General features: G+C 40.9%; 1 protein-coding gene across 17 annotated transcripts in view; it reads right to left on the bottom strand.

The window, feature by feature from the left end:
• Nucleotides 1-18,777, bottom strand: part of Epb41l4a (erythrocyte membrane protein band 4.1 like 4A) — a 773,501-nt gene that overhangs the window by 497,767 nt on the left and 256,957 nt on the right. For 2 of the 17 annotated variants that reach the window (XR_016535216.1, XR_016535217.1), the window contains 3 exons: nucleotides 3,309-3,356; nucleotides 2,452-2,520; nucleotides 1,457-1,561 (listed from right to left, as the gene is read on the bottom strand). The exons of 10 other annotated variants lie outside the window; for them this stretch is intronic. Coding sequence is in view for 1 of the 7 variants with exons in the window: in XM_090331501.1 (XP_090187627.1) it covers nucleotides 1,498-1,561; nucleotides 2,452-2,520; nucleotides 3,309-3,356 (181 nt within the window). In the remaining 6 variants the exon portion in view is untranslated. Of the gene's footprint in view, nucleotides 1-1,443; nucleotides 1,562-2,451; nucleotides 2,521-3,308; nucleotides 3,357-18,777 lie in introns of those variants that run through there. 5 more of the 17 variants (XM_090331501.1, XR_016535230.1, XR_016535228.1 and 2 more) reach the window with 5 other exon arrangements.

Raw genomic sequence — 18,777 nt, 5'->3', positions numbered from 1 at the left:
TCTCTACAGGATTCATAATGGGATGAAAACCGCACAATGACAGGCTGGCACTAGCCAATCATAAATGTCAACTTCTGCATCTATAAGTTCATCCAACTGTCTTTAAGTTCATATCATCTTATTAAACTTCTGCCGTGAGAATAATGTCAAACCCTGCAGAATGACATTCAAGGCTCTCTGAGACCGAATTCAGGAGCGTTAAATTGATTATGTTAAGGCAGCTAGACACTATGTCCTTCGGTTGTCTTTAACCATATTTGTACCCAATTTCAAGGATGTACATACCTCCTTTTGAAGGGAAAAATAGATTCGGATTTGAGTAATTCTTCTGTCTGCCATTGTTAACAATAACATCTGTCCCCATTTTGACTTTGTTTCTCTGGCTTGAAAAATACTTGAAACTAGGCACCAGTGGTTCTGTATTCCTAGATACTCAGGAGGCTGAGATCTAAAGGTCATGGATGAAAGCTGGCCTGGGCAGCAGAGTCTATACAATTTTTATCTACAGTTAACCACCAAAAGTTGGGAGTGGAGCTGTGCCTCAAGTGGTAGAGTGCCAGCCTTGAGCAAAAAGCTAAGAAGACACAGCGCGTAACTTCAAGTGTCACTACTGGCACAGGGAAATGAGGTAAAAGGTATTGTTTCTTCATTTCAAATTGCCCATAATTTAGGCATTATCTTAATGTCAGATCACTTTAGGCCTTGTACTGTCTTTAGCTTTACATGATTCCATCTACTGCCTCTTCATCACACACTCCTTCCTTCTCTTTTTCCTGTAGATGGTCTTTAACACATAGAATCTTGGAAGCATGGCTCAAGTCGCAGAGCACTTGCCTACCAAGCCCATGCCCCGAATTCATATCCCAGTGCCATCAAGAAAAGAAAGAATCTCAGGGTATACTTAATGATCGATTACCTACCAAACGGAATGCACCAAAGCACAAGAAGCCTCTGAAATTTGCCAGCAGTAGTATACTTTCTAAAACTTCATTATTACTAACCTGATGAACTGTAGAGCCACCAGCACCCTGAGCATCTGAGGATCGAGTCACAGGAAGAGGTGGTACCAAATCTGTTTTTGAACTGCAAGAGAGTTTCAGAATTAATGAACAGCCTTGGCATGGTGGCTCATGCCTGCCTTCCCAGCTATTTGGAAAGTAGAAACTGGGAGCATCAAGGTCCAAGGCCAGCTTCAAAAGGAGAAAATTCCCCAGACCCTATCAAAAACTTAACTAAAACCAAAAAAGGCTGGAGGCTAGACTTGCGTGGTTTTGAGTGCTTGCCTTGCAAGTGTGAGTTCCTGATATGAACCCAATAACCACGCCCTTCCACACAAAATAGAATAGGTTACTAGCTAGACTCAGAACTTAAGTGAAAGAGGGCTATTTCTCTCATTGAAAAAGGGCTGTTTTGGAACCACAGGCTACTGTATTTAGACCTGCCCACTTACTTCACTTCTGAGAGAAGTGATTGCTCCCCATCTGAACACTGGGACCTTCAATACTGGCGGTAACTTCTTGATGAATGAGAATGCCTGATGCAGACTGGGTCAGCCTGAGTCCTCAAGAAGAAACAAGAAGAATGAGGTGGGGAGGAGGAGGAGAGAAGGAGGGAGGGAGGGAGAGAGGGAGGGAGGGAGAGAGGGAGGGAGGGAAAGGAAAGAAAAAAAAGAAGAGAAAGCAAACAATCAGAGAAAAAATAAATCAGGATGATTCAAAATTCTTTCTGAATACTAAAACTGCAAAATGACTTCTTACAGGCTGAAAGACTTTGGTGACTTAAACTTCATGATATCATAATAATAATAATAGTATTTCCTCAGCTATCCATGAAACAAGAGCTGTTTGGAATATTTGCATGTACATGTGAGTATTTAACCACCAATCTAAATTCAGTACATGTGAGTATTTAACCACCAATCTAAATTCAGTACATGTGAGTATTTAACCACCAATCTAAATTTTAGTTAAACTCTCTTCCGGAGTATGGAAGATAAATATACAATGAAGTCAAAATAGGATCTCATTCCTATCAGAAAGCATTCATCATTCTCCTGTCTGCTTTTTACTACCCTCCCATGAAGAGTTCAATCTTGCCAAGCTCTGGTGGGCTACACCATCTGTACTTAGGCTGAGATCCACAGAACTTAGGTTCAAAGCCAACCTACAATGAAAAGTCCACAGCTCCACTTCCAGCTGTTTGGGTGGTTCATTAGCGTTAAAGAGCCTCATGGTCTTTCCTGCCCAGGCCACCTTTGAGCTGCAATCTTTAGATCTCAGCCTTTGAGAAGCTAGAATTACAGTGAGCTACTACCACTTAGTCCATATTCATTTCTTCTGTTAAAATATAGAAATTCAAGCACTACAAGGAACACAACTGAAAAGGAAAAATGAACTTCTCCCTTGGCATTAATAAAACATTAATGAAAATATTTTCAATGACCATACTCACTCTATTTTAGTGTAAGGAATCTCTTTCAATTGCTCTTCTGACAATCCAGATGGGTCAACCAATTCCTTTCTGGAAGGGAATAATCATGAAAGAAAATGCTGCCATGTCAATATATACATACTGATATCTTTCAAAATATGTCTTTTCCCTTTATAATCTTGTTCTGAAATGTAAGTGGGGGGTATGAATGAAAAAACTAGAATGTTTTGGGCTGGGAGTTTGGCCTAACAGTACAGTGTTTGGCTAGCATACATGACATCCTGGGTTTGATTCCTGGGTACCACATACACAGAAAAAGCTAGAAATGGTTCTGTGGCTCAAGTGGTGGAGTGATAGCTCTGACAAAGCCCAAGGACAGTGCCCAGACCCTGAGTGGAAGCCCCAGCACTGGCAAGAAAAGAAAAGAAAAAAAAACCTAGAATGTGTTTAAGTAAAAACAGAAAGAAACCCTTCAGGTAGTTCTGTACATGCAGACAAACTAAAGAAAGACGCTCTCTTCTGCTTTCTTTAGTTTGTCTACATGTACACTTTTGCCATCCCTTGTTTTCTACAACAGACCTGCTTGTTTCCCCTGTGGTAGAGGTGTTCGTTTCCTTCTGGACTGGTTTTCCTTGGTATTATTTATAAGCTGTGGGAATGTTAGAGGTTCATTTATGGATGAGGTAAGTGACATCAGAAAGGAGTTATGTGGAGCTGCTTTCTTGGGCTGCTGCGCCTAGGACCCTGCCATAGGCCTGGACAGCACACAGTAGCCCACTGGTAAGCTGCAGACCGAAGCTGCCTCTCAGTGGCTCTTCTTGGGATTGCATTAAAACTCCCTGTATCTAGAACAAGGAAGTAAAGACCCCAATACTCACTGAATATGCTTCCATAACTCTTCTTTTGCTTGAACATCGGGGCTCCTCCTATAGATAAGGAAAACACATCTCTGCAACTATGCTTCATTTATAACCTAAAGTGCTTAGACTTTACATCTACAGACTTAAACATCTTATTTGCCGTCTGAGAACAGACCAGAAAGGATTGGTCAGTTTTTTTATTTCATACATTTATTGTTTTTTAAATAATTTTTATCGTGATTAATAGAAGGGTTACAGTATATTCACCAGATAGAAGGTGCATAACTTCACAAACATTGATACCCTTTGTCAAGACATGGTCCCCATTTCCCTCCCACCCTCCCCCCACTTATCTTGATTTCCCCCTTCCCTAATCAAATTTCAAATAACTTATTAAGCACATATAAATATTGTAACAATATGAGATAACCAAGGGATGGCAAAAGAGATGAGAGATAACATAGTACATTATATGGCTTTTGTTTTCTTCTCCTGGAAGTCCTTACATTTAGTGTCATACTATTTGGCCTATTGTCTCTAGATTTTGTTCTATTGTAAATCTCTACTAGGAGAGCCCAAGGTTTCTACTGATTATGACAAATGAGGGAAACCATTGAGCCTAAGTTCCTTTGAGTCTGGCTTACTTCACTTAATATGCTTTTTTATAAGTCTTTCCATTTTCTTACAAATGGGGCAATGTCGTTCTTTCTGACAGCAGCATAGAATTTGATTCTGCATAAATACCACATCTTGTTGATCCACTCATCAACTGAGGGATATCTGGGTTGGTTCCATATCTTTGCTAGGATAAGTAGTGTTGCAGTGAACATCTTTGTGCTGGTGGATTTAGTATGCCCTTGTTTCGGATGGTTGGGTAAATACAAAGTAGTGGAATTGCTGGGTCATAGGGGAGCTCTATGTTTAGTCTTTTGAGGAACTGCCATACTGCTTTCCACAGTGGTTGAACGAGTTTGCACTCCCAGCAACTGTGTAATAGTGATCCCTCCTGGCAACATCCCTTCCAGCATCTGTTATTAGTTTTCTTGATCCTGGCCATTCTAACTGGAGTGAAGTGGAATCTTAGAGTTGGTTTGATTTGCATTTCGTCTATGACCGGAAATGTCGAGCATTTCTTCATGTGTCTATAGGCCATTTTTATTTCTTCTTCAGAGAAGACTCTCTTTAGGTCTTTGGCCCATCTTTTAAGGGGATGGTTGTTACTTTGGAGATTAATTTTGGAGTGATTCAATTTTTTTGAGCTGTTGATATATTTTAGATATGAGACCTTTGTCCGTTGTATAGTTACTGAAGATCTTCTCCCATTCTGTAGGCTTCCTAATTAATTGACTAGCTATGTCCTCTGCCTTACAGAAGCTCTACAGTTTAATGCAGTCCCACGTACCAGCCTTTCTCTGCTTTGTTGTGATCCTTGTTCCTTATTGAGAAAGTTTCGACCTGTGCCAAGGAGACCTAGTGCATCTCCTATTCCTTCTTGTATATAAACCTGAAAACCGTACCAGATAGTACTACAACTTCTTAATGTTTTACCAGACAAGATCCAATCATGTTGCTGATGAATGCTTTATAGGATAGGAGGTTTTGTATTTCATACATTATGTCTCAAGTACTTACTAATGAATATACTTTTCTAACTACTTGGGATAGAAAAGAGCATAATGAATGAATAATTATTACATTCTGGCCTTCACGGGCTAATTTTATATGAGAGATTCAAACACAGTAAAGCAGCAATTTAAGAACACGGGCGTAATGGAGAGACACATAGCTCACTATATTATCCTAGATGCCAAATACACACATACTGAAGGTATGATATATATAATACACATAATTTATACATACCAGATTGATGTATTTTTCTGCAAAGAACATTTTTTGAGTACTTTTCTCAGGTATTTCTCCTCTTCCCTGGGGCTTGAACTCAGGGTCTTGGGGCTGTCCCTGAGCTTCTTTTGCTCACAGTGCCACTTCCCCTTGGCTAGTTTTGAATCTTGATATTTGGATCTCAACCTCCTGAGCAGCTAGGATTAAAAACTTGAGCCACTAGTGCCTAGCTGAGATAATACTTCTACAAAGTTGTTCGCATAACATTTCCATTTGACTGTCTACTTGGTATCTCAAAATAATTAAACAGAAATTTGGTTCCCCCACTTCCACCCTCACATCCTCAGCTCATTCCTTCATATCTCAATAAGTGGCATGGCTACCCACACAGCAAACATGAGGTCCTGAGTTCAATCCCTGGTACCAAAAAAAAAATAGACTTTAAATACCATTCTTCTCTGATATCAGTTGATCAAATAGAAGCTATTCTCAACTCATAGATATGTATTTACTTCAAAAGAATATTTCTCAGGGAGCCAGTAGGGGAATAGAGAGAGAATACCACAGGGTAAAAGAATGGATAGGATCAACGTCCGTTATGAACATGTACATGTCAACATGAAACCCATCATTTTCTACAATTAACATCTGCTAGTGGAAGGGGAAGAAAGAGCTTTCCTCTGGCCACCATGGAGTAAGTAGCATCAGATGAACCTCTCGTCCTGACTAAGTTCGCCACATACAGAGCACACACAAGTGTGTTCAGGAACCAGGCAGACAGGATTTGTGAGAGAAAGGAAGCATAAGGCCAGTCCTACTTCTCCAGCTCTCTGCCTGGGGCATCTAGGCTGCAGTGCTGGGGAGGTGCGGCTCAGGACTCAGCAGCAGTCTTGGGAGCTGAGGAACACAGAGGTCAGAGATGGAGGCTGCTGACCAGGGTGGAACTGAAGCTTGGGAGGAAAGAGTCAGGAAAATGTAAATTAAACTAGGCAGTGGAACAAGAACGGTCAAGAGAAGCAGCCTTTGTGAAGACCTCGACGCAAGTACCTCAATTCTTTTACGAACATAAATCATCGCAACCTAGACATAACAAGTAGGAAATATGAAGTGTCATGTGTGAATGAAAAAGAGTTTGTGATTTAAAATATCCCATAAAGAAAAATCCAGAGATGGTTTCGCTAGTGAATTATAAAAAAATATTTAAACATTAAGAAGAAAAAGCTGTGGGGTAACTGTTACCAAAATGACAAGGAAAAAATATTACAAGAAAATTATGGACCAATATTTTCTATAAAAAGTAAAACTATTTTATTTTTTTAAAATTTTTTATTGTAATTAGTAAAAGGGTTACATGATATTTGCCAGATAGAAGGTGCATTAATTCACATACATTGATACCCTTTCACATGTCTTAGTACCCATTTCCCTCCCCCCCACACCCCCCTCCCGTCTTAGTTTTCCCCCCTTCCCTATCAAATTTCAAATATCCAAATACAAATAAATTCAATATATCACATAACAAAGTGAGATACTATACCAATATGAGATAACCAAGGGATAGCAAAGGAGATGAGAGACAACATAGTACATTAAGGACAACAATCATTCGTTATATGGCTTTTGTTTCAATATCCTAGAGGTCCTTTCAATTAGCTTCATTCTATATGGCCTTATGTATCAAGATTTTGCTCTATTGCAGATCTCTTCTAGTAGAGCCCAAGGTTTCTACTGATTTTGACGAATGAGGGAAACCATTGAGCCTAAGTTCCTTTGAGTCTGGCTTGCTTCACTTAATATGATTTTTTCTAAGTCTTTCCATTTCCTAACAAATGGGGCGATGTCATTCTTTCTGACAGCAGCATAGAATTCCATTCTGTACAAATACCACAACTTGTTGATCCACTCATCAACTGAGGGACATCTGGGTTGGTTCCATATCTTTGCTATGGTGAATAGTGCTGCCATGAACATTGTTGTGCTAGTGGATTTAGTATGTCCTTGTTTCTGGATGGTTGGGTAAATGCCAAGTAGTGGAATTGCTGGGTCATAGGGGAGTTCTATGTTTAGCCTTTTGAGGCACTGCCACACTGCTTTCCATAGTGGTTGAACGAGTTTGCACTCCCACCAGCAGTGTAGTAGTGATCCCTCCTGGCCACATCCCCTCCAGCATCTGTTGTCATTCGTTTTCCTGATCCTGGCCATTCTAACTGGATTGAGGTGGAATCTTAGAGTTGTTTTGATTTGCATTTCTTTTATGACCAGATGTGTTGAGCATTTCTTCATGTGTCTATAGGCCATTTTTGTTTCTTCTTCAGAGAAGACTGTCTTTAAGTCTTTGGCCCATTTTTTAATGGGATGGTTGTTACTTTGGAGGTTAGTTTTGGAGTGATTGAATTTTTTGAGTTGTTGATATATTTTAGATATGAGGCCTTTGTCCGTTGTTTGGTTGGTGAAGATCTTCCCCACTCTGTAGGCTTCCTGATTAGTTTACTAGCTATGTCCTTTGCCACACAAAAGCTCTGCAGTTTAATGCAGTCCCACTTATCCAGCCTTTCTCTGATTTGTTGTGATTCTTGGTCCTTATTAAGAAAGAATCAACAAAACAAGGAGTTGGCTCTTTGAAAGAATTAACAAAATTGACAAGCCCTTAGCAAATCTTACCAAAAAAAGTAAAACTATTTTAAAACAGCAAATAGAATATAGCAATGTACAAAAAAGCTAGCACATATGATTCAAAAACTGACTCGGTACAATCCTTCCAGTAACAAAATAAAGAAGAAAAATGCAAATGCAAACACTTCAGCAGGTATAAAAAGACAATATTCAAAACTCATTTCAGATAGAAACTCTTCATTGCCCTGGGTGATGTTATCTCACACATGTAATCCTAGCTACTCAGGGGGCTAAAATCTATGGATCACAGTTCAAAGCCAGCCAGAGCAAGAAAGACTCTCTATCTCCAATAAACTACCAAAAAGCCACAAGTGGATCTGTGGTTCAAATGGAGTGCTACTTTTGAGCAAAAAAATCTCAGGGACATTGCCCAGGCCCTTGGTTCAAGCCCTAGGACCAGCACGTGTGCACACACACACACAGACACACAGACGCACACCTCTTCACTAACTCCACTAATCGAGTCTAAGAGGAACAGAAGAGATTTTCCTCAATATTCATCCCCATAAGGGAGAACAAGCTAGGAATATCTGCTTTCTACCATGACGCCTGCTCTACATCATAATTCAGTTTGCTATAGGAGCTAGCTAGTACAAAAGGGTAGAAAAAGAAAGAAAAGGTAAAGGTTTAATAGAAAGATATGGAACGAACCCAGATGCCCCTCAGTATATGACTAGATCAACAAGATGTGGTATTTATACACAATGGAATTCTATGCTGCCATCAGAAAGAACGATATCACCCCATTTATAAGGAAATGGAAAGACTTGGGAAAAAATCATATTAAGTGAAGAAAGCCAGAATCAAAGGAACATAGGCCCAATGGTTTCCCTCATTTGTCATAATTAGTATAAACCTTGGACTCTCCTAGCAGAGGTTTACAATAGCACAAAACCTAGATACATAAGGCTATATACAATGAGGCTAAATGAAGGGACCTCCAGGTTATGGAAATAAGAGCTAGATAATATATGATTGTTGTTCTTAATTTACTGTGTTATTTCTCATCTCTTTTGTTGTCCCTTGGTTATTCTCAGATTGTTACAGTATCTTCCCTTGTTATCTGGTATATTGTATGTATGTTTATTTGTTTATTTGAAATAGGATAGGGAAGGGGAGAAACAAGATGAGGGGAGGAGGTAGGGGCAGGGAAATGGGGACAAAAACATGAGAAGGGGTATCCATGTTTTTTAAGTAATGCACCTTCTATCTGGCGAATATAAGGTAATCCTCCTATTAATTACAATTAAAACACAGAATTAAGTTAAAAAAAGGTTAAGGTTTCAAATCAATTTACCACTGTTTGTGGTAAAATGTGATTGTAACTGTAGCAAATTCACAAAATAATGGTCCCACATGTGTGGTGTCTACAGTTAAGTAAATTTAACAAAGTTGCAGTGTGGCAAGATACTACAGAAGGTTTTTTGTTTGTTTTTATTTGTTGTGTTTTGAGTGGCTGACTTTGCATGTCACCTATGCTGGCATGGTACTCATTATGTAGCCCTAGACTGCACTCAAATTCACAATCTTCCTGCCTCAGGTTTCTTTCTCGGTGTTCTGATTTCACAAGGACAACCATGTCTATGTTTTTCTATATACTAAAAATAACTGGGGAAAATTTAAGACTACAAATTCTAGATCAAAAAGAACTTCATATTTAGGATTGCCACCCTCCCAGCCGGTAATCCAAGCTGCTCAGAAGACAGAGCTGGAGGATTGAGGTTAAAGTTAGCTCAGACCAAAAAGTCTACAAAACTACATCTCTAATTACACAGCAAAAACCCAAGCTGGAGATATGGTTCAACTGTTAGAACAGAATCTGTGGGCAAAAACTCATGTGAGAGTTTGAAGAACTGAGTTCATACCCTCCTACTGGCAAAAATAAATAAATAAATAAATATATAAGTAAAATACTAAATGTCTTGAATTAAATTTAACAAAGTATTACAAAACACAGTACTTGCTATAACTGTAAAATGCTACTGAAATCAGTTAAATAAATGGATGGATAAGATACTGATTTTCTCAAACTGCGCTCTGAAATTACTAATAACCCTAATTTAAAACCTGTAGTCTTGGATAAAAATTTTATATAAAAACACAAGGAGGGCCAGGAGCATGGCCCAGTGGTAGCATGCTTGCCTACCATGCATGAAGCCCTGGGTTCAATTCCCCAGAACCACATACACAGAAAAAGCCAGAAGTGGTACTGTGGCTCAAGAGGCAAAGTGCCAGCCTTCAGCAAAAAGTGTCCATTCCCTCCCCCCACACACACACATACACACAAGACCTAATTACAATGGCTCAAACCTCTCATGAAAAAGAATGAAGTTGGAGAATTTGGGTTGCCTGATTCAAGTGTTACTACAAATTACAGTACCCAAGACAACATTGTGGCTTAGAGATGGACAAAGGGATAAATAAAACAAAATTGGCTCACACACAGGTTGCCAACTGATTTTCAATGAAGGCTCTACAGTATTTCAATGAAGATGGTCTTTGCAACAGACAGTCTGATACAACCAAATAAATACCTAAAACGGACCTCTCACTTTCTAGATAATATACATACAGGAAATGATTCTAGATATGAATATAAGAACAAAATCTAGAAGCTGCTAGAAAAAGATAGGAGACTATCTTTGTAATCTTGAGAAAGGAAAATATCCTTTAAATTAAAAAATAAATAAGGACTAGGTGTCATGGCACATCTCTGAAAATCCAGATTCACAGAAATGAAGAATTCTCATCATAGATCAAATTCACAAGACATTATATGAAAATTACAAAAACAAAAGAGGGCTTGGGGCATTGTCCAGGTAGTACAGCACCTGCTTAGCACTTACGAGGGTCTCCGTTCAAAATCACCATCCAAAAAAGAGGGCTAGGATGGTGGCTTAGTGGTAGAGTGCTAAATATGCAAGAATCCCTGGGTTCAATTCCTCAGTACCACATACATAGAAAAAAGCTGGAAGTGGTGCTGTGGTTCATGTGTAGAGTGTTACTTTTGAAGCTCAGGGACAGCGCTCAGGCCCTTAGTTCAACCCCAGGACTGGTAATAACAAAATGCATTCTTTAGTTGGGTGCAGGTGGTGGCTCACAATCGTGTCATCCTCGCTATTCAAGAAGTTTGAGATCTGAGGATTGTGGTTTAAAGCCAGTCCAGGTAGAAAAGTCCATGAGAATCTTATCTCCAATAAACCAGAAAAAAGCTCTAAGTAGAAGTGTGTCTCAATTGGTAGAATGCCCAACTTAAGAAAAAGGAAAAAGAAAAGAATAGAACAGAAAAGGCAAAGTGAGAGTATGCATCCCTGAGTTCAAGTCCTAGTATTGGCATGAAAAAGATATTTACAATATATGTCCATGCATCTGAAAAAACAAAGAACTTATGTCCAGAATACATAAAGGACTTATAGTAAAATAATATTAGCTTAAAAAGACAAAAGGCCTTTGAACTGTTCTAAATCAATGGTTTAATTGATTTCCTAGTAGAATCATTACTGGCTGATAAATACAGCTATAATGGTATATGGTGCTTAGTGGCTCACTCTGATACACTACTTCTACAAGCACAGTGTGTATGAAGTTCTAATTCAAAGGTATGCATCCTCCTTTGGGTCCCACAGCACTCAGGTTCCTGGATTGTAGCCTTGGGAGCTTCCTGGCCTCTGTTAGCCTGACTTAAAACTCTCCTGCCCAGCTCTCTCAGACCTCTGGATGGACCTGACTGGTTTGTTTCAGCATCCTAGCATCCTAGCATCCTAGCATCCCACCCCTGCTGAACTCTGTCCTCCCCACAAAGCCACACACCACACACCTAACCACCCACTGAGAATCACACTGGGATCTGCACTTAGTCTCAACTCATTTGAAACAAAGGTATGCTTTCTCAAATCAAACAGCTGTGTGGGGCCCAAATCATGATGCATAGAACATCACACACACACACACACACACACACACACACACACACACACACACAATTTATCAACTTAAAATTAATTTGAGGGATGGGTGGCATCACTATTATGGGGTAATTGTGCTAACACATGGCATTGCCTAGCAAGGAGAGGCATGCAAGCCCCAACCCTGGGGTGTAATGAATCACTGGCTGACTGCTGCTCACAAATGCTAATTTGATGGGAAGACATTCACATCAGGCTCAGTCTGGAACAAGACTTGAGAGAACTCTGCACACTGGAATTGAGAGGAGCAATAGGTACTTTATGAACAACCAGGCTTCAGAACAAAGGAGCCTATTTCTATTTATCCAGCTGGATGTCTACATCTTTTTTTAAAATAATACACAAAATATGTGGTTTTGACAGCCTTGTTTCTCTGACATTTTGTTTTGGCAGAGCTCCAGAGGCTTCAACTACAGTTCATGAATGCCAGAAACATAAGACAGTACATGTGACAAATAAGCAATGGGGCTGAACTAAACTCCTTGGAAGGCCAGAGCACCCATGTGCTACTTCAAGCTAGGGTTTGAAGGTATGAAACGTGGCACATATGAGCGTGATCTGTGTCTGGATCACCTGTTGTTGGGATCCCCTTGATTTTTTTCCTTTTGTCTCCTGAATACAGCTTTCCACTGAGGTGCTGAATCAATCAAATCATTCTCCTGTCATGTTCAAAAAAGAAAAAGCATGTATCTAAAGTTAACTTCCAAGTGGCACAGTTGTTGTAGATGCCTGTAATCCCAGCATGAAGAGTAAGGTAAGATGATCAACAGTTCAGGGTCACCTTAGCCTGTATAATAAGACCGCTATATTGAAAAAAGAAAACAATGAACGTTATACATTCATACAGGATGCCTTCTTACTTGGTCTTAAAAGTGCTGTTACTTAAGTAGTAACTTTATTTTTTTCTTTTTGGCAGTACTGGAGGTTGAACTCATGGCATCCAGCTTGCTCAACTTGCTTGCTTGGCTGGGGTCCTGCCAATTGAACCATGACTCCAGCCAGACTTTTGCTGGTAATTTGGGACAGAGTGAATGTTCCTATTCCTCTGGCCATGAAGCACTATCCGCTACACCTCAAATGCCTTAAGCCACTAGAGTACTGACAGCAATAGCAGTTTTACTGAAACAACTGAAAGCTGAGAACATATTAACTAAATTAATATATCCTTAAATACTCACAGGCCGGGTCACATTCCTCTTGTAGAAAAGTATCGACGATTACCCATGCAAAGGTCCCTATGAAACAGACTGATGAGGGAGAGAAATGGGGTAGGGAGACGTCTAGGGTTCTCTTTGCTCTGCTCAGAACTCTAACAGTTGGTAAAATATCCAAAGAGCTTCATTTCATAAGTAAAGCAAGATACAGAAAACCCAAGAAACTGAAACCTGATAGTTAAACTTTGAAGTGTGTATAGAGAGGTTTAATGTGCAGGTAAGCGAGCACGTGCGCGTGCAAACACACACACACACACACACACACACACACACACACACACACACACCGCAAATATTGTCTTTATGACCTATATCCACCTACTCTTTGATAAGGGAACCAAAAAGCAGAATGGAAGAACAACAGCCTCTTCAACATATGATACTGACAGAACAGGATAAACACCTGCAGAAAACTAAAGTTGGATCCTTCTATGTCACCATGCACCAGGATTAACCCCACATGGATCAAAGACCTTGAGGGAAAGGCAGATATCCTGAAAACTATACAAAAAGAATTGGAGATACACTAGGTCTCCTTGGCGAAAGTTGAAACATTCCTAATAAAGAACCAGAAACACAGCAAGTTAAAGCAAGTTTGGACGAATGCTACTGCAGTAAACTGCAGAGCTTTAGTATGGCAAGTTAAATAGAAAGCCCACCGAGTGGGAGAAGATCTTCACTAGCCATACAACAAAAGGCCTCCTATCTAAAATATATCTAGAGCTAAAAGAAATGGAATCTCTCCAAAAGGAATCTTCAAAGAAACAACCATCCCATTCAAAGATGGGCCAAAGACTTGAACGGAGACTTCTCTGAAGAAGAAATATGAATGGCCTCTAGGCACATGAAGAAATGCTCACCATCTCAGGCCCTAAAGAACTGCAAATCGAAACAACTCGGGGATTCCACCTCACTCCAGTTAGAATGGCCATGATCCAGAAATCTAATAACAACAGATGCTGGCGGGGATGTGGTCAGGAGGGATCACTACTACACAGCTGGTGGGAGTGAAAACTCTTTCAACCACTGTGGAAAGCAGTATGGTGGTTTCTCAACAGTGGAAACTCTGGACTCGGGAGTATGGCATAGTGGTAGAATGCTTGGTATCACCCAGGAAGCCCCGGGTGCGATTCCTTGGTACCACATATAGAAAAAGGCCAGAAATGGTGCTGAGGCTCACTGGGTAGAGCCCTAGCCTTCAGGAAAATAAAGAACCCAAGGACGGTTCTCAGGTCCTGAGGCTAAGCACAGGACTGGGAAAAAAAAAAAGACGAAACATAGAGCTCCCCTATTACCCAGCAATTCCACTACTTGGCATTTACCCAATCTTGCAAAAACAAGGACATACTAAAGCCACTAGCACAAGGATGTGTACTGCAGCACTATTTACCATAGCAAAGGTATGCAAGCAACCCAGGTGCCCCTCCCATACTTTGTCTTTGAGCTAGTGTTTGGTAAGAGAAGTCCTGTAGAGCAGGGCAGCACGTGTGACATACCAGGCTGCCTTTGGCCTTGGACCCTCCAATTGGCACCTAGTGTTTAGCATGGCTTGGTGAACACTGGATTCAGGTGGGGTTCCTGGGAGTTCAGCAGGCTTCAAAGGGCATATTGTTGGAAAGCTAGATCTCCACATCAATGTGTGGATGCCATAGCTCATCCCTGTCCCCTGTCATGACAGCCACTTTCTAAGCAAGGTTCTCAGATTGAATAGCACAGGTGTCGGGAATAACATTCCCTAGCACAGGTCCCAGGATGGACTTCAATTTTTAAATGTACACTAAAGGGTTTGGATAAGAATCTGCATATAGTTCCCTCAGTTATGAATGAGAACTTAGCTGGATACAGGATTCTTGGTTGGTAGTTATTTGACTTAAGGGCATGACATACATGCTTCCAGTCACTTATTGCTTGCATGGTCTCTGGTGAGAAATCTGGGGTTATTCTGATTGGTTTTCCTTTATAGGTTACTGAACCCTTTTCCCTGGCTGCCTTTAGGATCCTTTTTTTGGTTTCTATTGATCCAGTTCGGATTACGATGTGGCGGTGGGATGTTCTTTTCTGGTCAGGTCTGTTTGGGGTTCTAAAAGCTTCTTGTATCTGGATGGGTCTGCCCTTCTGGATATTTGGGAAATTCTCTGAGATGATTGCCTGAAGTATATTTCCAATACCATTGACCTCTTTCTCCACGCCCTCCTCAATACCAATTAGCCTTAAATTAGGTTTCCTAATTGTATCTTGGACCTCCTGAAGTGCTCTCTCATTTTTCCTAGATTTGGATTGACTCATTTTCTGTTCTTTCTCTATAATAACTAAATTATCTTCAGCCCCAGAAATTCTCTCCTCTGCATTGTCTAACCTGCTATCAAAGCTATCTACTTTATTTTTCATCTCCCTTGCTTCTAATTGATCATTTTTGATGCCTTGCATCTCTTCTTTTAGATCATGTATGGATTTCTTTAGCTCCTTGATTTCCATTTGAGTGGTTAGCTCAGTAGCTTTATTTTCTTTGAACATTTGCTGGAGTTTGGTCACCTTTTAATTTGTGGATTCTATGAACTCATCCATCTTTCTTTGAAAAACCTTTATTATGGTCTCCTTTATGGCTTCTTCTTTTTCACTTATCACCTTGTTTATGGTTTCCTCTTGTTCAGCTATGGCTTCCTCCCTTATCTCTTTCTTTATATTTTCACATTTTTCATTAATGATGTTTATCAATTGAATTTGTAAAGCACTTAGAATACTCTCCTCTAGGTTTGCCAGTGACTGTTCCATTGGCTGTTTACATTGGGTGAGGGGGATGGGGGATGTTGTTTCTTGATTTGACATTTTTCTTGAGTTTCTTGTTCTGCCCATTTGAAAATGGGAGCAAGATTAATACTAAACACGATTATAGTTTTTCAGATATAACCAACCTAGACCTCTGTAGCTGGCAGATTCTAGATGTTCACAAGTTTTGATTGGTGTTATCACTCTTTCTTTTTGTGCAGTTACTGACCAGCCTAATAATCCACTGAGAAGCGATTTATACCCAAAACAATAAGCCTCTCAATCCAATCTCTATTGTCTTTAAGTCCCTCTGCGTCAGAGACCAAGGAGTTAAACGGAACAAAGCAAAGACCCTCTAGCCTTGAGCAAATCGCATCTGGTTGAGTCATCTGCACAAAATACTTCTCGGAATAACCGCAGGTTGTTGCTTGGGTTAGCACAATGGCCAAAAGAACAGCCTGACCCACCCCTAACCTTGAGACTTCCCGTTCTTGTTATCACAAAAACTCTCCATCCCCCCCCCTCTATACTCCCTTCCTTACACTCAGGGTATATAAACCCTGCTTTACTTTTAATAAATGAGACCTTGACGCGACTCAGATTGTCTCTGTCTTTCTTTATGTGCCTGGTCTCCTTCTTCTCTTTCCCCCATCGGTTTTCTTCTTTTAGGAGGAGCCTCCTCGAGCCTCATGAATAATTGAACCCGCGGGACGGGGGAAGTGGCGGCCAACGTGGGGCTCGAGGCATGGTGACCTACCGGACGGCGTGGAGAGCAGGGGACCCCGATTATATTAAGATAGAGACACCCACACCGCATCGCTCGTGCACCGTGGGAGAGTCTTGAGGTAAGTTCTGCCGTCCCATCAACCATGGGCAAAGCGTTATCAAAAGAGGTTTTATTTATAAAAGAAATGAAAGGATCACTTAGGGAGAGAGGAATAAGAATTAAAAAGAAAGATTTGGTAAAATTCTTTTGTTTTGTTGGAGAAAAGTGTCCGTGGTTGGTCTTGCACAGACCAGACATCCATCCCCTTACCTGGAATAAGGTAGGAAAAAAATATCAATGATTTACTCCGTCAGGGAGAGGAAATCCCCGAGGCCTTCTTTAGCTTCTATGGGGTTATTAGAGATATTTTAAAGGAAGCAGAGGAGGGAGGTGACAGTGCTCGCTTACTAGCTTTAACAGAGGATTACCTAACGGAGTCACGTTGCCCGTCTCGCAAAAGCGAAAGTGACAATGAAAAACCTATGGTCACTGGCCTTCGGCCTGGCTCTCGCACTCCCTCTGTGATTGATGAGCCTGTGCCCTCAGGACGCTGCTTGGCGCCACCTTTAATCCCCGAAAAAGAGGAACAAGTCCAACCCCCTTTAGAAGACAGCATCAAGAACCATACTAAAAAGAAAAATATGTCACTAAAACCTTATAGAAATATTTATCCTATTATTCCTAAGACTTCTCCTGATAATGGCAGGCTCAACCCCCCCTCTGAGGTGGAGCTAGAGGAGGAGACAGCGCATTATGAGGAAGAAAGATATGGCCGTTTTCCTCTTCCCCAAGTTTCTGCAGCTACACAGACTCCAGAGATAAGGGCCCTTCACTGGCCCACCCCTCCCCCCTATCCAGACACCTCTCTCCCGTCAGCCCCACCACAGGAAATGGTGAGATCATTTTCTGTTCCTCCGGAGGTGCAAGGTCTCCTTAAATCCAAAGACTCTCTCTTGAAACAAGTGACAGAATTAAAAAACGTGCTTCATTTAAAAAGAGATTTAAGGGACCTCACTTTGCAAATTCATGATTTACAAATGGATCTTGTTGGGGAAGCCATGACTACCCCCCATGCCTCGGGTAACAAGCCCGCTAAAACACCCTTGGCCTCAAAGAGCCGCAATAATAGACTCAGATCCGGGGCGCAAACTGTTTCCCTCTCCTTCCCCGTAATTACTCGCTCTAACACTCAACCTCGGGAACAAGAGGGGGAGGGAGGAGAAGCAGGAGAAGAGGAGGTGGACACCACCAGAAGGCAGGAGGAGGGACAAAACCTAGATTCCTCTGCCTCCGAGGAGGAAGGGGGTGATCAGGAGGAGGCAAGGAGAGATTCTCAAATTACATATAGGAGATTAACGTTTAAACAAATTAAAGAACTACATTCGGCTGTTAAGAATTATGGAATTAACGCCCCTTTTACTTTAACAGTACTGGAGGGCCTCGGGGGTGAGGGACATTTATTGCCTCTTGAGTGGCACAAGATTGTACAGTCTGTTTTAACCAGGAGTCAATATCTAACCTGGAAAGCTGAATTTATAGATAAGGCAGAAAATCAAGCTATTACCAATAAAAAACATACACAAATGGCTTCATGGTCTTCTGATAAAATTTCAGGGAGGGGCAAATTTGCCTCGGAGGAAAAACAACAAAAACTCCCTGCAGGAATATTAACCCAGACTGCTCAGGCTGCCCTGGCCGCCTGGAGAGCCGTGCCTGCTGCAGGAGCGGTTACTACCTCTCTTTCCAGGGTAGTACAAGGCAATAATGAACCATATTCTCAATTTGTTGCCAGACTGTTAGAAGCAGCTGAAAGAATATTAGGTGAGGTAGATACAGATGATATTATAGTTAGACAGTTGGCCATAGAAAATGCTAATGCAGCCTGTAAAGCTGCTTTAAGAGGCAAAACAAAGACCCTAGATTTAAATGGTATGATTAAAATTTGCAATGATGTGGATTCCTTTGAACATAAAATGTCTAAATCTATTAATTTGGCCATTGGAGCCATACTCCAAAACCAGACTCCACCTTCAGGAAAACTAGGACGAATATCTAGCCCTAAAAACTGTTTTAAATGTGGACAAATTGGACATTTTGCTAGAGAATGCCCTGGAACTATTAAACAACCCAACGTTCCTGGGACGATTCCCCTCCCCCTTCCCCCTGGCCTTTGTCCTAAATGCAAAAGAGGCCGTCACTGGGCTAGAGAGTGCCGGTCCAAAACCGATATAAACGGCCAGCCCTTATCTGCGGTCTCG

Source organism: Megascapheus bottae, chromosome 4 (genome assembly GCF_031878675.1).
Source record: "Megascapheus bottae isolate mThoBot1 chromosome 4, mThoBot2.hap1, whole genome shotgun sequence".
In the NCBI taxonomy this organism is placed as follows: Eukaryota; Metazoa; Chordata; class Mammalia; order Rodentia; family Geomyidae; genus Megascapheus; species Megascapheus bottae.
Note: the sequence above shows the minus strand (reverse complement) of the source record. Positions and strands in the feature narration are given on the sequence as shown.